General features: G+C 35.9%; 1 protein-coding gene across 8 annotated transcripts in view; it reads right to left on the reverse strand.

The window, feature by feature from the left end:
- RPS6KC1 (ribosomal protein S6 kinase C1) overlaps positions 1-21,553 on the reverse strand; it is a 190,741-nt gene that overhangs the window by 95,417 nt on the left and 73,771 nt on the right. For all 8 annotated transcript variants that reach the window (XM_036101797.2, XM_036101795.2, XM_036101793.2 and 5 more), the window contains one exon: positions 6,597-6,712. In XM_036101797.2, coding sequence (XP_035957690.2) covers positions 6,597-6,712 — 116 coding nt within the window. The remainder of the gene's footprint in view (positions 1-6,596; positions 6,713-21,553) is intronic.

Here is a 21,553-nt window from a genome sequence, read left to right on the forward strand (position 1 = left end):
GAAATGGATGCATTCCTAGAGATGTATCAACTACCAAAATTGAACCAGGAATAAATAGAAAACCTGAACAGACCTATAACCACTAAGGAAATTGAAGCAGTCATCAAAAATCTCCCAACAAACAAAACCCCAGGGCCAGATGGCTTCCCAGGGGAATTCTACCAAACATTTCAAGAAGAATTAATACCTATTCTTCTGAAACTGTCCAAAAAATAGAAATGGAAGGAAAACTTCCAAACTCGTTTTATGAGGCCACCATTACCTTGATCCCAAAACCAGACAAAGACCCCATCAAAAAGGAGAATTACAGACCAAAATCCTTGATGAACATGGATGCAAAAATTCTGACCAAAATACTAGCCAATAGGATCCAACAGTACATTAAAAGGATTATTCACCACGACCAAGTAGGATTTATCCCTGGGCTGCAAGGTTAGTTCAACATCCGCAAATCAATCAACGTGATACAATACATTAACAAAAGAAAGAACAAGAATCATATGATCCTCTCAACAGATGCAGAAAAAGCATTTGACAAAGTACAGCATCCTTTCTTGATCAAAACGCTTCAGAGTATAGGGATAGAGGGTACATACCTCAATATCATAAAAGCCATCTATGAAAAACCTACAGCGAATATCATTCTCAATGGGGAAAAACTGAGAGCTTTCCCCCTAAGGTCAGGAACGCGGCAGGGATGTCCACTATCACCACTGCTATTCAACATAGTATTAGAAGTCCTAGCCACAGCAATCAGACAACAAAAAGAAATCAAAGGCATCCAAATCTGCAAAGAAGAAGTCAAACTCTCACTCTCTGCAGATGATATGATACTTTATGTGGAAAACCCCAAGGACTCCACCCCAAAACTGCTAGAACTCATACAGGAATTCAGTAAAGTGGCAGGATATAAAATCAATGCACAGAAATCAGTGGCATTCCTATACACCAACAACAAGAGAGAAGAAAGAGAAATTAAGGAGTCGATCCCATTTACAATTGCACCCAAAACCATAAGATACCTAGGAATAAATCTAACCAAAGAGGCAAAGGATGTGTACTCAGAAAACTATAAAATACTCATGAAAGAAATTGAGGAAGACACAAAGAAATGGAAAAATGTTCCATGCTCATGGACTGGAAGAACAAATATTGTGAAGATGTCAATGCTACCTAGAGCAATCTACACATTCAATGCAATCCCCATCAAAATACCACCCACTTTTTTCAAAGAAATGGAACAAATAATCCTAAAATTTGTATGGAACCAGAAAAGACCCCGAATAGCCAGAGGAATGTTGAAAAAGAAAAGCAAAGCTGGCGGCATCACAATTCCGGACTTCCAGCTCTATTACAAAGCTGTCATCATCAAGACAGTATGGTAGTGGCACAAAAACAGACACATAGATCAATGGAACAGAATCAAGAGCCCAGAAATGGACCCTCAACTCTATGGTCAACTCATCTTTGACAAAGCAGAAAGAATGTGCAATGGAAAAAAGAGAGTCTCTTCAACAAATGGTGCTGGGAAAATTGGACAGCCACATGCAGAAGAATGAAACTGGACCATTTCCTTACACCACACACAAAAATAGACTCCAAATGGTTGAAAGACCTCAGTGTGAGACAGGAGTCCATCAAAATCCTAAAGGAGAACACAAGCAGCAACCTCTTCGACCTCAGCCGCAGCAACTTCTTCCTAGAAACATCACCAAAGGCAAGGGAAACAAGGGCAAAAATGAACTATTGGGACTTCATCAAGATAAAAAGCTTTCGCACAGCAAAAGAAACAGTCAACAAAACCAAAAGACAACCAACAGAATGGGAGAAGATATTTGCAAATGACATCAGATAAAGGGCTAGATCTAAAATCTATAAAGAACTTATCAAACTCAACACCCAAAGAACAAAGAATCCAATCAAGAAATGGGCAGAAGACATGAACAGACATTTTTCCAAAGAAGACATCCAAATGGCCAACAGACACATGAAAAAGTGTTCAACATGGCTCGGCATCAGGGAAATCCAAATCAAAACCTCAATGAGATACCGCCTCACACCAGTCAGAATGGCTAAAATTAACAAGTCAGGAAACGACAGATGTTAGTGGGGATGCAGAGAAAGGGGAATCCTCTACACTCTTGGTGGGAATGCAACCTGGTGCAACCACTCTGGGAAACAGTATGGAGGTTCCTCAAAAAGTTGAAAATAGAGCTACCATATGATCCAGCTATTGCACTACTGGCTATTTACCCAAAGATACAAATGTAGGGATCCGAAGGGGTACGTGCACCCCGACGTTTATAGCAGCAGCGTCCACAATAGCCAAACTGTGGAAAGAGCCAAGATGTCCATCGACAGATGAATGGATAAAGAAGATGTGGTATATATATACAATGGAATATTATGCAGCCATCAAAAGGAATGAGATCTTGCCATTTGCAACGACGTGGATAGAACTGGAGGGTGTTATGCTGAGCGAAATAAGTCAATCAGAGAAAGACATGTATCATATAACCCCACTGATATGAGGAATTCTTAATCTCAGGAAACAAACTGAGGGTTGCTGGAGTGGTGGGGGGTGGGAGGGATGGGGTGGCTGGGTGATAGACACTGGGGAGGGTGTGTGCTATGGTGAGCGTTGTGAATTGTGCAAGACTGTTGAATCACAGATCTGTACCTCTGAAACAAATAATGCAATATATGTTTAAAAAAAAAAAGAAGATAGCCGGAGGGGAAGAATGAAGAGGGGGAAATCGGAGCGGGAGACAAACCATGAGAGACGATGGACTCTGAAAAACAAACTGAGGGTTCTAGAGGGGTGGGGGGTGGAAGGATGGGTTAGCCTGGTGATGGGTATTAAAGAGGGCACGTTCTGCATGGAGCACCGGGTTTTATGCACAAACAATGAATCATGGAACACTACATCAAAAACTAATGATGTAATAATGTATGGTGATTAACATAACAATAAAAAATTTTAAAAAATAAATAAAATAAAATCTTTTTTAAAATGCCTAAAAAAAAAAAAAAGACTTCACCTTTACTTCAAAGTTCACTTCCTTTTTTTCTGAAACCTGCCCCTTAAGTTTTCTTAGAGCCTATTAATAATGAAGTAATGCAGGAAACAAAGAGTGCTTTTGCTCCTTTCTGTCCTTTTTTAAAAAGGATATTACCATCAATGACTGGGAAGTTCAGAACTTTTATATTTACCACAAAAGAGTCTCATAAATAAATTCAATAAAGCAAAAGCTTAAATCAGCACAGAAAACTCGGGTGGAATGAGTCATGACCTGGACTGCACCAATGGGGAAAACAATCAACACAAAATTTTAAAACCAGAAGGTATTCCTTTATTTTCCTAATCAACCAGGCTAGAAAGAAATACTTGCACATGGATTCTAGAGAGAAATAATATCTGCTTTGCACAGAATTTAAGAGCTAAAAGGGCCTTAGAAATCATTTATACCGATCATCTCATTGTGTTGGTTGAAACTGAAGCCCAAAGAGGGTTAAAGAAGGAAATAGTGAATTCACCAAGCTCATCAAGAACCTCAAGAAGACATTTAAGTTAAATAATAGATAAGAAAATAAGCATGCCTCTGACCTAACTAAGGGCCAGGTTCAACAGCATAAAATACAGAAATGAAATAAAAAGCAAATAGTAACCAAAGAGAAACATCTTGTTCTAGCAAGAAAAACTGTCCTCTAGCTTCCTTGCCTAAGAGTTGAAAAAAATCCTAGCACATCAAATCTGATTCACTAGGTAGTTCTTTTTACCCTTTTTTGATACAAGTTCCCATTACTCTACATGACTCTGACCATTCTAACTTTTGTTTCCTCAATGAGATGCATATTTTGGGGCTTCAATTATACTATATACGGTTTGCAAAAGCAGAGACTGTGTCATTATCTTTTGTATAACTCCAGAGTATATCTAGTTTGATAATATATTCATAGAGAGTCTTAACCAATGCTTAGTGAATTAATATATAATCTAATACAACCAGTTCTCCTATATTAGATCTCCTTTGTTTAATTTTCATTAGAAGTTACGCTCGAAGGGAATCTCTGACTGATATATTTTATGGTTCCTTTCTCCAAGTCAAAAGCTATACAGCAGGCTTTATATATTTATTTGCTTAATAAATTATTGTTCACAGAAGTGATTATGGAAAACTATAACAGGGGCTGCATAAGTAGGGAGTTTGAGGAGTAAGAATAGGTAGAACATTCAAAGGTAACATTAATGGAAAGAATAAAATACTAGTAATTTTCTAAAACTTTAGAATATTTACATACAAGATGAATTAGTAAAACAAGTAAGTTCATAGAAGCCCATCCTATTTAATACTTTTATAATTGTCCCCCAAAATGGGATTGAGAAAGTACACATCAGGATTGGACACAGGGAGGGCTGTCAACCCCATAGAAAATAAGACTTGAGCTCAAAGTAATCTTTAGATAAATATTCATTTAAAAAGGATAAAATAGTAAGGAGTTTAAAAATAAACTTAATAATACAATTAAACCAACAATGATAGAAAATAGGAAAAGATTAGCAAACAGAACACAGAATAATAATCTGAAAATGAAACAGCAGATATCTTATTTAAAACATATTCATTATATAAGAACAAGTAACAAAAGTATATTACTTCCAAATAGGAATGTAATTTTTTTATTCTAAAAGTAATGGTCAGGGACGCCTGGATGGCTCAGTCAGTTAAGTGCCCAACTCTTGATTTCAGCTCAGGTCATGATCTCAGGGTCATGAAATGAACCCCCACATTGGGCTCCACACTGGGTGTGGAGCCCGCTTAAGATTCTCTCTCTTTCCCTCTGCCTCTCCCCCCACCACACACGCATTCTTGCTCTCTCTAAAACAAAAAAAAGGAACGGTCAAACACTTATCACTGAGAATTCTCACTAATAAGTATTTGTTTGATAACTGCATATTTTAAAAGGTCACACACAAAATGAAAAGGACTCAGAAAATCAGCAACAAAAAGTCTAATGGTTCAATGAATCAAGATTAAGTATTAGGCTATTTTTAAAACTAGAAAATTGAGACATGTTATAATTGTCAAAAAGTATATAAGCATTAAAAAATATGGAAAAAATATGCAAAGCAGTATGTGAAGGGAGATGAAAAACAGGGCTAAAACTTATTAAGCTACTCTTATAAGCTTAGCTTATAGGCTGGTCTTTTTATGAGGTAGGCACTTGATTTGCAGTATTTGTGTGGGTGTGTGAATGCACACGTGCACACATATATATACATACATACACACATATGAGTGTGTGTATATGTATGTATACACACACACATATATGTATACACACGCTCATATGTATATATATGAGTGATTTTTTTAAACTCATTTAATCCTTAACAATAACCCAGAAAGGAATTAATATTATCATTATTCAGATGTAGAAACTGAAGCTAAGATTGTCCAGTCTTCCATGGCTTCAAATGACACAGCTGGGATACAAACAAGCTCACCTGAATCTTAGATCAATTAAGAAAATAAGCACTTTCTCCCATCTCTAGAAGATACAATTCTTAAATTATATCAGAAAATACTTAGTTTATATAAAGAAGAAACTTTTTTTTTTTTAAGATTTTTATTTATTTATTTGACAGAGAGAGAGACAGTGAGAGAGGGAACATAAGCAGGGGGAGTGATAGAGGGAGAAGCACGCTTCCTGCTGAACAAGGAGCCCGATGTGGGGTTCGATCCCAAGACCCTGGGATCATGACCCGAGCTGCAGGCAGATGCTTAACAACTGAGCCACTCAGGTGCCCCCAGAAAAGTTACTTCTTGATATGTGCCAAATCCAGATAGATACGACATTAAAACAATAATAATAAATAAATAATAATGTTTCCAATGTTTTAAGCATTCACCTGCTTTCTAGACCAGACTAAGTAAAGATGTCCTAACCTAAATAACCTAAATAACCCTGTTAGAATTATGCCTTTAGGGGCGCCTGGGTGGCTCAGTCATTAAGCGTCTGCCTTCAGCTCAGGTCATGATCCCAGGGTCCTGGGATCAAGCCCTGCATCGGGCTCCCTGCTCGGCGGGAAGCCTGCTTCTCCCTCTCCCACTCCCCCTGCTTGTGTTCCCACTCTGGCTGTCTTTCTCTCTGTCAAATAAATAAAACCTTTAAAAAAAAAAAAAAAAGAATTATGCCTTTATAATTCTAGGTGATCTATATATAGCAGCTGTAGGACTTATGCTTAAATAGTTTTAGCATGAATCAATAAAACTGTACAGGAATTGTACAAAAACCATTAATTAACCTTAAAAATTTTTCAAATAAAATTCAGTACAAATTACCATCATTTTAACACATGGAGTTTTAAGGGTAGAGTAAGGGACAAAGGGCTGAGAAAAAGGAGAAAACAAGTCCCGTTTTCTTCCACATTTGGTGGCTTGCTTTAATGCTCTTCCCACCAATAACTTGTTATAAAATTATTGATAAAATTCCAAAGACCAATATTCTCAAACATTCTAATTATAAATAAAGCCGAGAGACAAGACAGCAAAAATGGCTAAAAAAAATACAAAATGAAATGTAAGACATACCTGAGATATATCATCAAGTTGAGGTTTTCCATAAAGGCTGGAAAGACTCTCTGCTCGCATGAGATACTCCGCTGTTCTTCTCTTCACAGCTTCTCGACGGGTCGGGCTTGACTCTCCTAAAAGGAGAAAGCAAAGCCAGGACATGTGAAAAATAAACAAATTTTCTTTTATCCAATCTGAAGATTAACTTTTTACCCAGTTCATCACTTGTTCACATTTCTAACTAAAAAGAAGAGAGATTCAAAATTGGAACAGACATCAAAGTTATTAGTATTAGCAAGGTCTAAATATTACCACCGTAAATTTGATTTATCCAAATTCAGAAATTTTCCTATTTAAATATATAGAGAGAACTTGATACCTTTTATAGGAGGTATTGATATAAAAGAAATGTAGTATAAAAAAGCTCTGCAAACAGAAAACTAGCCTAGTCCAGGCAGTATGCAATTCCAATTCAACAAATTGGGACTAAATGCAGTAGATGTGTAGTAAGAGCCACGACATGGATTTGATATGCTCTAAAAGTACCACCAAACTGGAGAATAAAATTACTTAGGGTAACTCTAAAGTCACTCTGATTTTTGTAAGCTTCATGGTTTTTTCATTAACAACGAATCATCATCCACCTTATGACTGAAAATAAGGATGTAACTGAAATGTATGTTAACCAACTGGAATTAAAATAAAAACGTTTAAAAAAGAGAAAAAAAATAATGTAATTGAAATCCCTGTAATATATAATTATAGGAAAATGAACAAGTCATTGACCCTGTCTGTCTCTGTTTCTCTAAACAAAGGGTATCCAAAGAACTCAAGACCTCGAAAAAGAGGTGGTCTAGCCAATGAAGGAAGTACTGGGCTCTCTCCTCTCTAGACTGGAATGATCCTAAGCTTTTACCCATTTTATATACCTGACTGTGATACAACACTTCGTTTGAAGAAAGGACTCCATGACTGAAAGTTTGAAAACCCTTGTACTATATGATCTCTAAGGCTCCTTTCATAATATTCTATACATTCACGACTCATTTTTATCAAAGCACTTCATACACAGTACTTTTCTGCATTTTCTGAATGAAGTTAACCAAAAAGCAAGTATCATACAGTGGAAAGTGCCCTTGATTACATTCTGGAAACCATGGTTATCTAAATTCTGGCTCTGCCTCTCACTAGTCATGTGACCTATGATAAATCATCTCAACTCTCTGACCCTCCTCCTCATTCTCTAAATATATACTTCAAATGACTGCAGAGATTAAAGGAGACTATACATAAAAGACACCACAACAAAGACAGTTGTATACAAGAAGCACTAAATTGTAAAGGTTTTCAATCTTGGCTTCTCTCTAAACCAAATCCTACAAAATAACGTTCCTGTGTTGCTGAAGTGAACTGAACTGAATTATAGTAAAGCAGGTATTTTCCCCCCAAAGACTACTAGTAGAAAAACCTTATTTCTGCCTAGAATAGCATCTTCTATTTCTTCGGGGTAATGGCCCTTACTTCTCCCCTTTGTAGCCCTCCATCTCTCCACTTCCACTACCAGCCCTTAACAAGGTGGTGTGAAAGAAAACTGCATTCATGTTTCAGATCTCTGTCCCTCTGCCCCCTACTAGTCAGTCAAGGGTGAGTCCTCTGTCACAAGCTGGACCAATGACAGAACCCCACCCTCTTGGCCACAGTTGGAAAAGGGAGGAATTGGCCCAACACAAACTGGGCCAATCAGTCCCTCTCTGCTATTGACGCTGGAAATAAGAGGACTGGGAACTGCCAGCAGCCTTAGTTTCTGCCAATGCGCAAAGAACCAACCAGAAAGAGGGACTTTAACAGAGAGAAGCAGTTATGAGAGACAAAAAAAGGAATCCTGGTGTGACTAGGGTCCCAGATTTCAGCGGAAGCTACATTCCTGCCATTCTTTGCCTACTGTAGCTCAAATGTGAATTTTCTCACATGCAAACCGAAGAATCCAGACTGAATAGAGCCCTCAAAGAAAAAGAGCAAGCAAATTGGAATTGCAATTTTGCTAAAAAAAAAAAAAAAATCCTTCCTTTCACAGTTTTTACATTACTATTCCATCTCTTCTCTGCTTTATGAGTAACTCAAAAATATAACTAGTCTTGCGGGCAAGAATCTCTATCACTTCTTAACCATGGCATAGTCTACATTTATTAACTCTCCAACTCCTCAAACTTCAATTAAAATTAAAATATCAGTATGATTCCTGCCTCTGTTCTTAAAATTCACTGAGTTTCTAAACCCAATCTTTTATTTTTATACAATGTATCTGTGAAAGTGACCTAAGTAATTGAAACATGTTGTGAAGGTAAAATGTGCCACATAAATAAGAAACATTCATTATTTCTACACATTACTCCTCCTTTAGTTTTGAGTTTACTGTTCATGAACTCTGCTATTTCCATTATCATGAGCACTTCTCATTGCAGGTTCTACCTTTCATGCCCTAATTTAAATCTCCCACTTAAAATTTCTGATTCAGCATAGGCTAAACTGTAATAGAAACTATGGCAATTTAGTTTTTTAACTCAGTGTGATTACAAGCTTTAACACAACTTCAAAATTTGCTTTATTCAAAAAAATTAATTTGTCTCCCAAAATAATATGAAATTCAAAACTGCCAAGACTATGGAGCACCTAATTCAAGCTAGAGTTAAAACCACAGTTTGTAATCAAATCATTGTTTTTTAAACTTTGGGTATCTCTGCTGCTTTCTAGGCAGTCTCCATAGTAACAGAGAAACAAGAACCAGAAGCCAGCAGTTGAAATGGACTCCTGCTGCTGACAGTGGTTCTGCTTCCATGGAAACAACAATGAAGTGATGGAATACTGAAGGCTTTTTAAAAGTAACCTTAAATATACATACTATGACTCCTTCCCTACCAGCCCCTTAAAAGTAGGTCACAACCACTGCTGATCAATAGTAGCGGCCAAGGATGAAAATCACCTCTTGCAGATTTCTACTGCTGGACACTTACTGAGGTTTGTGAGGTACTAGGAAGAAAAGATTAATCTATGGATTTCCAGAATAATTTTAACTGATCAAATTATTGATAAATATGACTTTAAACAGATACCAACTGATTAAAAATTTTCCATCAACTCTAACCTTAATTTCTTAATCTTCATGTTAAGACACACACACAGCCCATAATGAATATTTTTCAAGGAAAATTAGGTTATCTGGAATTCAACTTTTAATCCCATATTGGGTCATGTAACCATTATTTCTTCAGTATTATATCCAGGTAGACACTTAATAAATGCTTTTAAAAATGGATACATATTTTACATTCCATCTAAAGATAAACCAGTACCTTCATTAAGTTTCTCTACATTTCTGTTAATAATTTGGATACAGTAAGAATTTCCACCAGGCTCTGGCATTCAAAAGAAAAAACCTACTCTCATTATTTACTAACCTTTATGTCAAAAAGTTCCACTGTACCAGAAAAAACGTCTTATGTATATTGTGTCAACCTTATCAATTTCTGATCAGGAGAGAGGATGGATATAGGGTGATTACAGAGTATGATCTGTGAAAGAATAGGGTGTAGCTGAACAGAAATGAGAAAGTCCAAAGCTGTCCCTGAAATTTTTAGAAACACTGCACTGACTATCCTGAGTGTCTCTGAGGACCAACTCTGACTTAAGTTACTAAGTTTTATAGAAGGCACAGTCTATAGATAATGGAATCATGAAATTCTAATTTATTTAAGAAGCCATCACCACTTGGCACTCCTTCATAATATTAAATCCTGTTTATAAGAGATATATTACCTTCCTTATTTAACTGAGGAACTTAAGGCTCAGGAATGTGGAATGTCTTTCTTAGCAAAATTAATATGAGACTAAACTGAAACCAGGTCTTATGATACCATGCTTCAGATGACTGAATTTGAAGTGGATTGCGCTACTGTTACTGAGTAGAACAAGAAAAATACAGAGCATGGGATAAGTACGAGTGAGTATGGGAACAAAGATGAAGAGAAAATAAGCATAGCATAAGAGTCGAGATGGGAGCCTATCAGACAAGATAGCAGAATACAATCAGACAGAAAGAGACTGAGATGACAGACAAGGACACAAGAAAATTCGAGCTACAAAGGGGTATAAATTTCACACTGTGTGAAAGAGAATGGGCCTTTCTAAGAAAAAATGGTCTCTCAAAACATCCTTGTTACCCAAGGATTTCTTTGGAAAACACAGGCCTTTTCTCATCTACCCATAAAAAAACCAAAAGGCGTTTTTATTCACAGAACTAGTGAAAATCAGTTTCACAAACTAGAATAAAAAGTAGTTCTTCCAATTCTGCTGTTCTACCCTTAGCCACCAAAAAGAATATTGCAAATGCCTAATCACTGGTTCAACAAAAGAAAAGCAATGCTGAAGGAAAAATTCACAATGCTAGACTACTTGAAAGTAAATACGTATTTTACGGAAAATTTTAAGGGATTTTTAAGAGTATTTTGACTATACCTGATTTTTGCTACTCGCACAGAATTTAATCCCCACATAAGACTCTACTTAGGCACATCTTATATTCTTATCTCTATTTCTCTACTCCAACAAACACTCTCCAATAGCCCCTCTGCCACTGTATTCTTGGTCAAACATGCCAGGTTTTTAACTCAGATTTATCACATTAGAAAGAACATTCAAATCAATGTGGGTTTGAGGGAATGAGTTTTTGTTTATTGGTGCTTCTTTTTTTTTTAAACAACTTTAGTAACATAAAAAAAAATATGCCTGTTTGAGATGGCCTTGGTGGTTACAGTTGCTTTTTTTTTTTTTTTTTAGTGTTGATTTATTATAGTTAATGGGTTTTTTGTTCTTTTCAGGTATAGCCTACCATTTCTGACTTATGCTAAGCGTTCTGACAACAAAAGGCAACCTTGAGAAAAACAGTCATTTATGGTTCTACATGTTTACCACAACTGGGGCCATCAGCCTCTCCACATAGAACAAAACCTGGTCAGTCAGGGAATCTGCATCCCATTTGCATTTAACCAAACCCATACTAATGTCTTTTCAAAACCAAGTGTTATGTGACCCTCTAGAAGTTCAAAAAGTCACCAAAGAATAGTAAAAGCAAAAGTCATAATAATATTCATGTCCAGGCATTGCCTCAATTATGACTGCCTTCAATGCTGTTTAGCAGTTTTCCTATCAGTTAATACTGAATGAAAACTAAAACATCATTAAATCAGAGTGTTAAATGCCTACAGAGACAGTCTTCTCTTAGATTTAATAATTTTTTTCCTGCCTAACCCATTTTAAAATTGTTTTGCAATAAAGGGGAGTACCCAAAACATTAATTATTCAATCCTTTCATAAGAACATTGCCTGGCCAGTCTCTTTGTGACACTAAACTCTTGTCCAGATAGGTAGATACATACATAGATACATAATCAACCCCCTAAGTATCCCTTATACTGTAATCAGTGGCTTCTAAAAGATTAAGATAAGAAGTTTAAAAAGAACTAGAGATATATTAAAGGAAAAAGGAATGAAGAATTAAAACCTAGGAGCTAAAATTTTGCCTTCTGAGATGGAATAAAAATAAGATAAGGGAAAATATGGAAAAGAAACTCCACATAAACTAAGAATTCTTTTATCTGCTATACTAGTAAATATGAAAAGTCCCCCAAACCCCACAAAGGCTTTTTGCTCATTTCTTTTACTGGCTATAAGAGACAGCTTAAGTAGCAAATCCATGGAAGGCTCTAAAGTCCAACAATTGTTTTCTTGATGTCATGATAATGGATCACATATTTTCCTTTGAGATGATGTCAAGTGATCAACAGAATTACTGACTATAAGCAGTTAATGCTTCTGAATCCTGAAGGTTTCACAGACTCCTTTAATGCATCCCCACCTTAAAAAATTAAACTGATTCAGTGTATACCAGAATTAGAACAGACTCCATTCCATCTCCAGATTTATTTAACATGAAGATAAATAGCTCCACATTTAAACAATTAAAAGAATGTGTCAAGCAATACACCCACAGTATATCACATGTGAAGGCCATATCAGGATAACAAAGAAAATCCTCCCCAGGAAGTAAGGAAGCCACCAGGGTGAAAAAGTTCTCCGCAACCACATATTCCTGCTCCTCCTATCACCTTCAGAAAGAAAGATGCCCAACAGTTACCGAGCATCTATTATGTTCCAGACACAGTTATCTCAATGTTTACAGCCATTTCAGTGTTGTCACAGAAACCTCACATATAGAAGACCCTCCAAAAAATTTTGTTTAATAAATGAATGGAAAAGCAAATGAATGATTTTGCACCAATACTACATGGTCTGATAACAATACCTTCATGCCTAGAGATGCTCCAATTACCTCTTCCTGTAACTTAGTGCCTTTCTTGAACTTAGTTAAAATAAATGCATTTCAGAAAATGTCTATAATTACTGTCTTTATCTTCTGTATAGGTGAAATCATAAGAAAGGAATATGGGGGAACACAGCACAGAAGTGGTATGGTTGGACTAAAAGGACAATTTACATTTTTATTTAGTTTTATGAAAAATTGTCATGACAGCATCAGTGAGGGAAACACAAGCACAGATATTCTACTTAACTGTAAACCACTGTGTTAAACAGAATGAAGTCTATGAACTTTTTATTGTTTGACAATTACAATTTTGGAAAATCAATATGCCTGTACAATGATCTGGTTATTTTTCAAAAGAAACACACTTTGAGACCACTAATGGCGACACAGTAAGCTTATGAGAAAAAGCAGATTTACGTTTTCAGTACTTCCTAAAAGAGAATAAACTCAACTTCTGTGTAATTTACATAAGACTCAATGTTTAATTATTAAGGTTGACTTAAGCTGTAAGTTATATAAAACTATGTAACTCAAGTAATTATGAAATAATGATTGACTCCACAAAGTGCCTAATACCTGCTAGTATTGAAGTAGCAGTTTTCCATTTAGGGTTTTTTAGTTTGGTTTGGTTCACCTGAAAATACATTTCTTCTGAGCAGAATTAAGGCTTTTTCCAGTAATCACAGGAATTAAATCAACCCTCTCATTTTAATGTTTTTAAACTGTGTTGCTACAGATACAAAAATGTGGGGATACTGATGACCGAGACCATCTAGTAAAAAACCCTTCGAGAATCCTCATCTCTTTCTCTGCTTTTGCAACAGAGCAGCTGTGCCTCACACAGATTCACATGAATGAAAATATTTAGACGAGAAACCACCCACTTAGTTTATTTTCCATACGACTTTCCTGTAATTATTTTGTAAACTGTTCACACAACAATACATAAAAACATCTGCAAAAACAGGTAATTAATGTGTCAAGCCAAACTAATGCATTTTTTATGGTGTCCATGCTTCGTCAACTGTAATTATAACTCTTTTTTAAGCAAATGATGATGTGTTTGTTGCAATGTGCAAGTGGTTATTTTAGATGCTCTGTTTACTGTTCATACAATCTGAATATAAAACTCCACAGCTACTTTACCCTACATCAATGTTTTACCTAGCTTCTTCTTTTTTTTTTTTTTTTGCAGAAGCAGGAATGTGGTTCTCTTTTCCAAGCTATAATTTCCAGTAAACATTTTTGTCATTAAAACATGAAACTCTCAACATAAAAGTTAACACCAAAATAACCAATTCAAGAAACATCTGACAGAAAACAATTCACCCAGACCTTCTTCCTGCAGTTGTAAACCTATGGGAAATACAGCACTTTAAGCCCATCAGCTGCAGGATACCAAGCCTCCTGAATATCATTTAAGTTTGGAAGGCTCGTTATTGGTTTTTAATGTATAATATCTATTCCATCTAGACCCACCAGACACATATATGTTTGACATGAGACCAACAAGTGAAGAAACAAATCCTGCTCAAAATATATTGTTTCATATTCATATGTGTTGGTTCTAACTAAAGAAAAGGTCATCATCATTATTATTACTATTACTATTATGCACTTACTAATATTGCATACCAATAATCATCCTCAAATGGACATTCCTGAAGGCCCAAGTTTTCTGGTCTCCAAAGCTAATAAAATCTAAAAGGAAGGAAGCAGCAGAACCCTTTAATATTTTTGTAAGTTCCTTCCTCTTTTTAAAAAAGGCAATTTTTAAAACATCTATGATGGTTACCTGTAGTACAGAAAAATCCTAATAAAGAATTCTTAGGAAACAAGGTTTTATGTTTATTTTCACAACTAAATTTATTAGAAATAGTGTAGAATTAACCCTGCTGGGTCCAAACTTATGTAGCTCCTCATTTTGATACAAATATTTCTAAACTGAGCTATTCCGTTCTTCCCTTGAATATTAGCTACTGTGATATGCTAAAAGTGCCTGTCTATCCCCACCTTGTTCCCAACTAGAACATGAGCAAAGTATTACAGCAAATCAAATAACAGTTTCCCAGCTGCCAAGCTTTAATTTTAGGTCAAATGCTTATTTTGCAGAATTTGGGGTTGGGTCTGATCAAAACAGAACAGAGTTCCTGTTCCAAGGATGCTAGAATAGGAAAGACATGACTAAGACCAGGTAAGGGAATAGGATGGAAGCTTATTTATTAAAGCTAGAAACCAAACTCAGGGTCAGATAAGCAAGAAGTCTCAACACTGAGTCCCACTACTTAGAGTCATTACTACAAATATAATAATTATAATAATAAATACAATTAATGCGGGGTGCCTGGGTGGCTCAGCCAGTGGAGCAACTGACTCTTGGGTTATGGCTCGGGTCATGATCTTGCAGTCATGGGACTGAGCCCCATGTTGGGTCAGAGTTTGCTTCAGATTCTCTCGTCCTCTTCCCCTCCCTTTGCCCCCGCCCACATGTGCTTTCTCTCTCTAAAATAAATAAATAAAATCTTTTTTAAAAATACAATTAATGCCATTTCAAACGGCTGAATTCAACACATTGTCAAACCTTTGGGACATATAGACTAATGTCTGTGCAGAGTACTGATATACCTAGACAGAAGACATTTTAAACCTATTTGGTATTTTCAAGAGCTACTTTCATGCATCCTAGCTGTTTACTACACATACTTTGGAATTCAACTTATTTATCACCTCCTGCAAAAGCTTTCCCTATAAGCCTTCTCCTTCTCCCTGGTCAAGTGCCTATTTATATGGATTTATAGAGTCATTCTCATTCAAAATATTTATAGAGAATTTCCTATGTAACAGGCACTGTGCTAGAAAATACAATGAATGAGAAAATACCTTGCCTTCAAGGATATTACAAGTAAAGAGATATTCATTCAATAACTGCACAAATAATTATTTCATTGTAAATATGATAAGTACTTGAAGCAAAACAGTGTGCAATGACAGCAAAGTTCAGAAAGTCTATTCTGGTGTGAACAGAGGTGAAAAAAGGTTCCCTTGAGGAAACACCATTGAAACTGAGACCTGATGAACAAGAAGGAAATATCAATTGAAAAGGTACATTAAAGCACTCAAACAGACCCCAGCTTGTGTGAAAGTTCAACCATGGGAAGGGCCGTGGTGCCTTCCAAGAGGTAAAAAAAGGCCACTGTGGCTAAAAAAGAATAAGTGAATAGGACAGGTTCAATATGAGCCTGGAGAGAAAGTCAGAAACCAAACCACTCATAGCCTGATAGACCATAATATCTTTGGATTTTATCCTCAAAGTAATGAGTTTAATGCAAGAAAGTGACATGATTAGAGTCTATTTTCAAAAGGTCAGCTAGGCTCGGTAGAGACAGAATGGTTTAGAATCAAGGAAGAAAGACAAGGAATCATCAAATATTTTTTAACAATAAAAACATAAAAACTAACAAAATCAAACAGAAATTCTGGAATTAAAAATTAACAGCACACTGAGCTGAAAAAAAAAAGAATCAGCAAATTTGAAGATACATGAGTAAACATTATCCACTCTGAATAAAATTAAACAATAAAAAAGGAAAGGGGGGCCAGCCTAAGACCACCTGTTGATAGCATCAAGCACACCAACATATATATAATGCAGTTCACGAAATAGAAAAGGGGGAGAAAAAGGCAGAAAAAGCCAAAAAACTTCCCAAATTGATGAACATTGATCTACATATCCAAGAAGATTATCAAATACCAAGAATACAACACCAAGAAGGATAAGCTCAGAGATCCACATCTAAACACATAATAGCCGAACTATCAAAAGCCAAAACAGAAAATCTTAAAAGAAGCAAAAGATAAACTCATTTCTTCTCCGAACTGATTTAAAGGATAAGTCCATTTAAACAATAATTATAAGACTACAGTGTAGAGCTTATACAAAAATGTAACATATATGATAATACTAGCGAAAAGATGTAAGAAGGGAAAATGCTATACTGAAGTAAAGTTTTCTATATATTACTAGAATTCAGGTAATTTTACTCTTAAGTACAATATTTTAAGTATTTATTGCTATAATCTTCAGAAAAACCACTATGGAAAATAAAACCTCAAAATGATATAGTCTACCAAAAAAAAAAAAAAAAAAAAAAAAAATGTACTTACCACACAAGAAGGCAGTAAAAAACGAAAAGGAGACATGTAGAAAATAGCAAAATGGCAAGCATAAATCCAACCACACTATTAAAAATATTGAATGTATATGGATTAAACATGCCAATCAAAAGGCAGAGATTATAAGGCTAGATTTTTTTTTAAAAAGATCCAACTGTATCCTGTCTACAGGAAACACACTTAGATTCAAAGAAACGAACATATAGGGGCGCCTGGGTGGCTCAGCCATTAAGCGTCTGCCTTCGGCTCAGGTCATGGTCCCAGGGTCCTGGGATCGAGCCCCACATCGGGCTCCCTGCTCGGCGGGAAGCCTGCTTCTCCCTCTCCCACTCCCCCTGCTTGTGTTCCCTCTCTCGCTGTGTCTCTCTCTGCCAAATAAATAAAATCTTTAAAAAAAAAAAAAAAAAACAAAGAAACGAACATATTGAAAGTAAATAGCTTTACTAACACCCAACAAAACAGATTTTAAGAAAAACAAATGTCACTAGGGACAAAAACAGACACTTTATAATGTTAAAAGTTAAATTAATCAGAAAGATATAAATGTTATAAACATGCATGCATCTAATAAGAGTCCTAAAACAGATGAAGCAAAAACAGACAGAAATAAAAGGAGAATTTCAAGCTGAGTGAAAATGTAAACAACATAATTAAAATTTCTGATATATAGCAAAATCAGTACTTAGAAGGACTTTATAGCTTTAAAGACCTATGTTGAAAAGATCTCAAATCAATAACCTAAGCTTCCACCCCTTAAGATGAAACAAATCTAGCAATGAAGAGCAAACTACACAAAGAATGCAAAGGAAGAAGCAGAAACCAATTAAATAGAAAACTAAAAAAGAGAATACAAATGAAATCAAAAGTTGGTTATTTGAAAAGATGAAATTGATATTTATCTAGACCAACTAAAAAAAAAAAAAAAGACACCACAATCAAAATAATGAACATATCCATCACTCTCAATTAACAATTCTTTTTTTTTTTTTTAAGATTTTACTTATTTACTTGAGAGAGAAAGCACGAGACGGGGGAGAGTCAGAGGGAGAACAGACTCCCCACTGAGCAGGGAGCCCAATGCGGGACTGGATCTCAGCACCCTGGATCATGACCTGACTCGAAGGCAGATGCTTAACTGACTGAGCCACCCCAGGCACCCTCTTTTTTGGGGGGGGTATGGTAGGCTCCATACCCAATGTGGGGTTTGAACTCACAAACCCAAGATCAAGGGTCACATGCTCTACCGACTCAGCCAGCCAGGGACCCTACAGTTAACAATTCTTTATTTTGCCTTCATTTTTGAAATATATTTTCACTGGGTACAGAATTCACTTGACAGACTTTTTCTCTACATATGTTAAAGGTGTTAATCAACAGTCTCCTTGATTGCATTGTTTCTGACAAGAAATCTGACATCATTCTCATCTTCGTTCTTCTATCTGCGTCTGCCTGCTTTTAATTTTAAGATTTTCTCTTTAACACTGGCTTTGAGAAATTTGATTAGAATGTGCCTGGGTATAGGTTATCATGTCTCTTATGCCTGGGGTTTGTTGAGTTTCTTGGTCCTGTAGATTATCTGCATCAAATTTGGAAAGCTTTCAGGCATTATTCACTCAAATAATACTCAGTCACCCTCTTGCCCTCCCTCTTCAGGGGCTCCAATTACATGGAGAAAAAATTGTTCTATAGCTTACTGATGTTATATTAATTTTTGCTTGATTTTTGCATCTCTGTTTCATTTTGGATAGTATCTATTGCTATGTCCTCCACTTCATTAATCCTTTCTTCTTCAATATCTAATCTGCCATTATTTTTCATTTCCCATACTGTAGCTTTCATTTCCAGAAGTTCAATTTGGGTCCTTTGTAAATCTTCCATTGCTCTACTTAACTCTACATAATTAATACATTTTTATTAAGTTGTAAAATCCTCATCTTTTCATTTTAACATCTGTGTCAATTCTGGGTGGATTCTGAATGACAGATTTTTTCCTCACTATGGGTCATATTTTTCCTGTTTTTTTTGAATAAATGGTGATTTTTTATTAGATGCCAGCCATTGTGGATTTTCCCTTATTAGGTGGTAGATATCTTCTTATTCCTACAAATACTGAGCTTTGTTCTGGAATACAGTTATGATTCTTAGAAGCAGCTTATTAATCCTTTTGGGTCTTGTTTCTGAGATTTGTTAGGGTGGGTCTGGAGCAAACTATTATTCCACACTAATGGTGACTTTTGAATATTCTACCCAATGCCCCATGAAAGAGGTTTGCAAGACTACCCATTAGGAATAGACACTATTCCCAGCCCTGTGTGGGCACCCAGCATGTTTCCCCTAATCATTTCAGTGGATCCTTCTCTCACCTTGGGTCATTTCTCCACAGCCATGCACTAATCACTACTCCGTTAAGTATTCCAGGGGACAATGCAAATCTCTGTACAGCCATCTCCTCTCTAGATAAAACACTAGGCATTAAGCAATGCTCCTGCAAGCTCTAACTGCAAACTCTGCTTGGGTCTTGCTGGATTCAGCCCCATCTCCTCAACTTGGAGGTTTTGCCACAATTCATCTACCTTCCTTCTTCCTGAGCCACAACCTGGAAACTCAAGACAGTAAGCTGGGCAATCTTAAGACTCACCTTATCTGCTGCATCTCTCTCAAAACCACTGTCTAATGTCCAGTGTCTTGAAAACCACTGTTACATATACTTTGTCTGGTTTTTCAGTTTCTTCAGGAAGGAGGGTAAATACAGTCCCTGTTGCCCATCTTGGCCAACAGTGGAAATCCTAGGTTTTTTTGTTTGTTTGTTTGTTTTTTGTTTTTATCCCCTTCACCTATTTCACTCATCCCCCTACCCACCCTCCCCTCTGTTAACCATCTGTTTGGTCACTATATTAAGAGTCTGTTTTTTGGTTTGTCTCTTTTTTTTTCCTTTGTTCATTTGTTTTATTTCTTAAATTCCACATATAAGTAAGTGGAAGTCCTAGTTTTAATGTGGCTACTGGAAATTTTTTAATTACATATGTGTGTCACATTATATTTCTATTATACAGTGTTATTTTACACAGTCACTGAAATTATATAATGTTGAAATCCCCTAAGAAAGTAGGGTAAGGAGGCTAAGAAGGCTGACAACCAAGTCTCAATAAACTTCAACATTTAAAGGTCAAGTGGGGAAGAAGGAGCTGGCAAAGTAGACTTAAAAAGGTTAATCTAAGAATTAGAAAACTAAAAGCACAGTGTCGTTGGAATAATGGGCAATTCGGGAAAGCAGAGGTTGTATGAAATAGTTACTGAAGATTGTATATATGTAAGTTAACAAAAGAATATTAAGAATAAGAGACATTATTCAGAGTCCAGTGAAGATTAGTAACAATGAATTCATTTTAGTTACCAATCTGTCCAGAGTGTGTGGTTTCTTCCAATAGCACTCAGCAGCCCAGTTGTCTGCCTCTGTAAACCAGAAGTCACAGAAACATGGATACTCCAAAACAAATGGATAAATTAATCCAGGGCTGGAGTTTTGCCAGGTAAATGTGATAAAAGATCAGAAGGGGGATTAAGGTATCTGCCAAAAGACTATGAAATGATGGATCATGAAAACTAAGATAAACAGAGAAATGGAAGACAGCTGAGAGATGTTAAAGAGAAAAATGCAGGAAAGTACAAAATAATGGCACTTTTTAAATTGTTTATTTACCACTCTTCCCCCCTCAATAACTTATAAGTGCTCATTGATTTTAGTGAGCATAACAGTCATCCATTAAAGTTTTGTTGAATGGAACAAAATTGACCTGACTTGCTAGATCACACAATGCAAATTCTACTGGATCGCTTCATTTAAAAGGATTATCACCATGTACTGATGTCACATTTTTGCCTCTTATTATTTATGCCTTCTAATCTTGCTTCTTGTTGCTTGGGCAAAGATGGGCCTTTCATTAATAGTATCAGTCAGGGCATTGTCCCCTATCCCCATAAATAACAAACCAATCAACTACAATAAAAAATTCAATTTGGAGTTCTTTTTTCTAATCTCTGCTTTTATTTGTCCTGAGTACTCAACATCTTTGTTCTTTATTGCCCTTTAGGGTACTTTTCTTTTGTAGGAGAATGAGTTATCACTGATCTGGACTCAATCAAGGTAACTTATTCTACAACACAATTTGACTGTATTTGTGAGCTTTTCACTCACAGCCAATAAAACATGTTTTCATTAATCAGAATAATTTAATAATATCTCATGCAGATCAAGAATCAATTTAATCATAAGTAGTTATAACTATTCTGTAATGATTGGCTAACTACCCAAAAAAAGACAGAGACTACTATAAGATAGTGTCCTACAAACAAATAGTGTCCATGTAATAGAAAGTATCATGAAGTTCTCAATTAATTCTTTTTAATGTAGAAGCATTCCCAT

The sequence above is a fragment of the Halichoerus grypus genome, chromosome 7, assembly GCF_964656455.1.
Source record: "Halichoerus grypus chromosome 7, mHalGry1.hap1.1, whole genome shotgun sequence".
NCBI classification, from domain to species: domain Eukaryota; kingdom Metazoa; phylum Chordata; class Mammalia; order Carnivora; family Phocidae; genus Halichoerus; species Halichoerus grypus.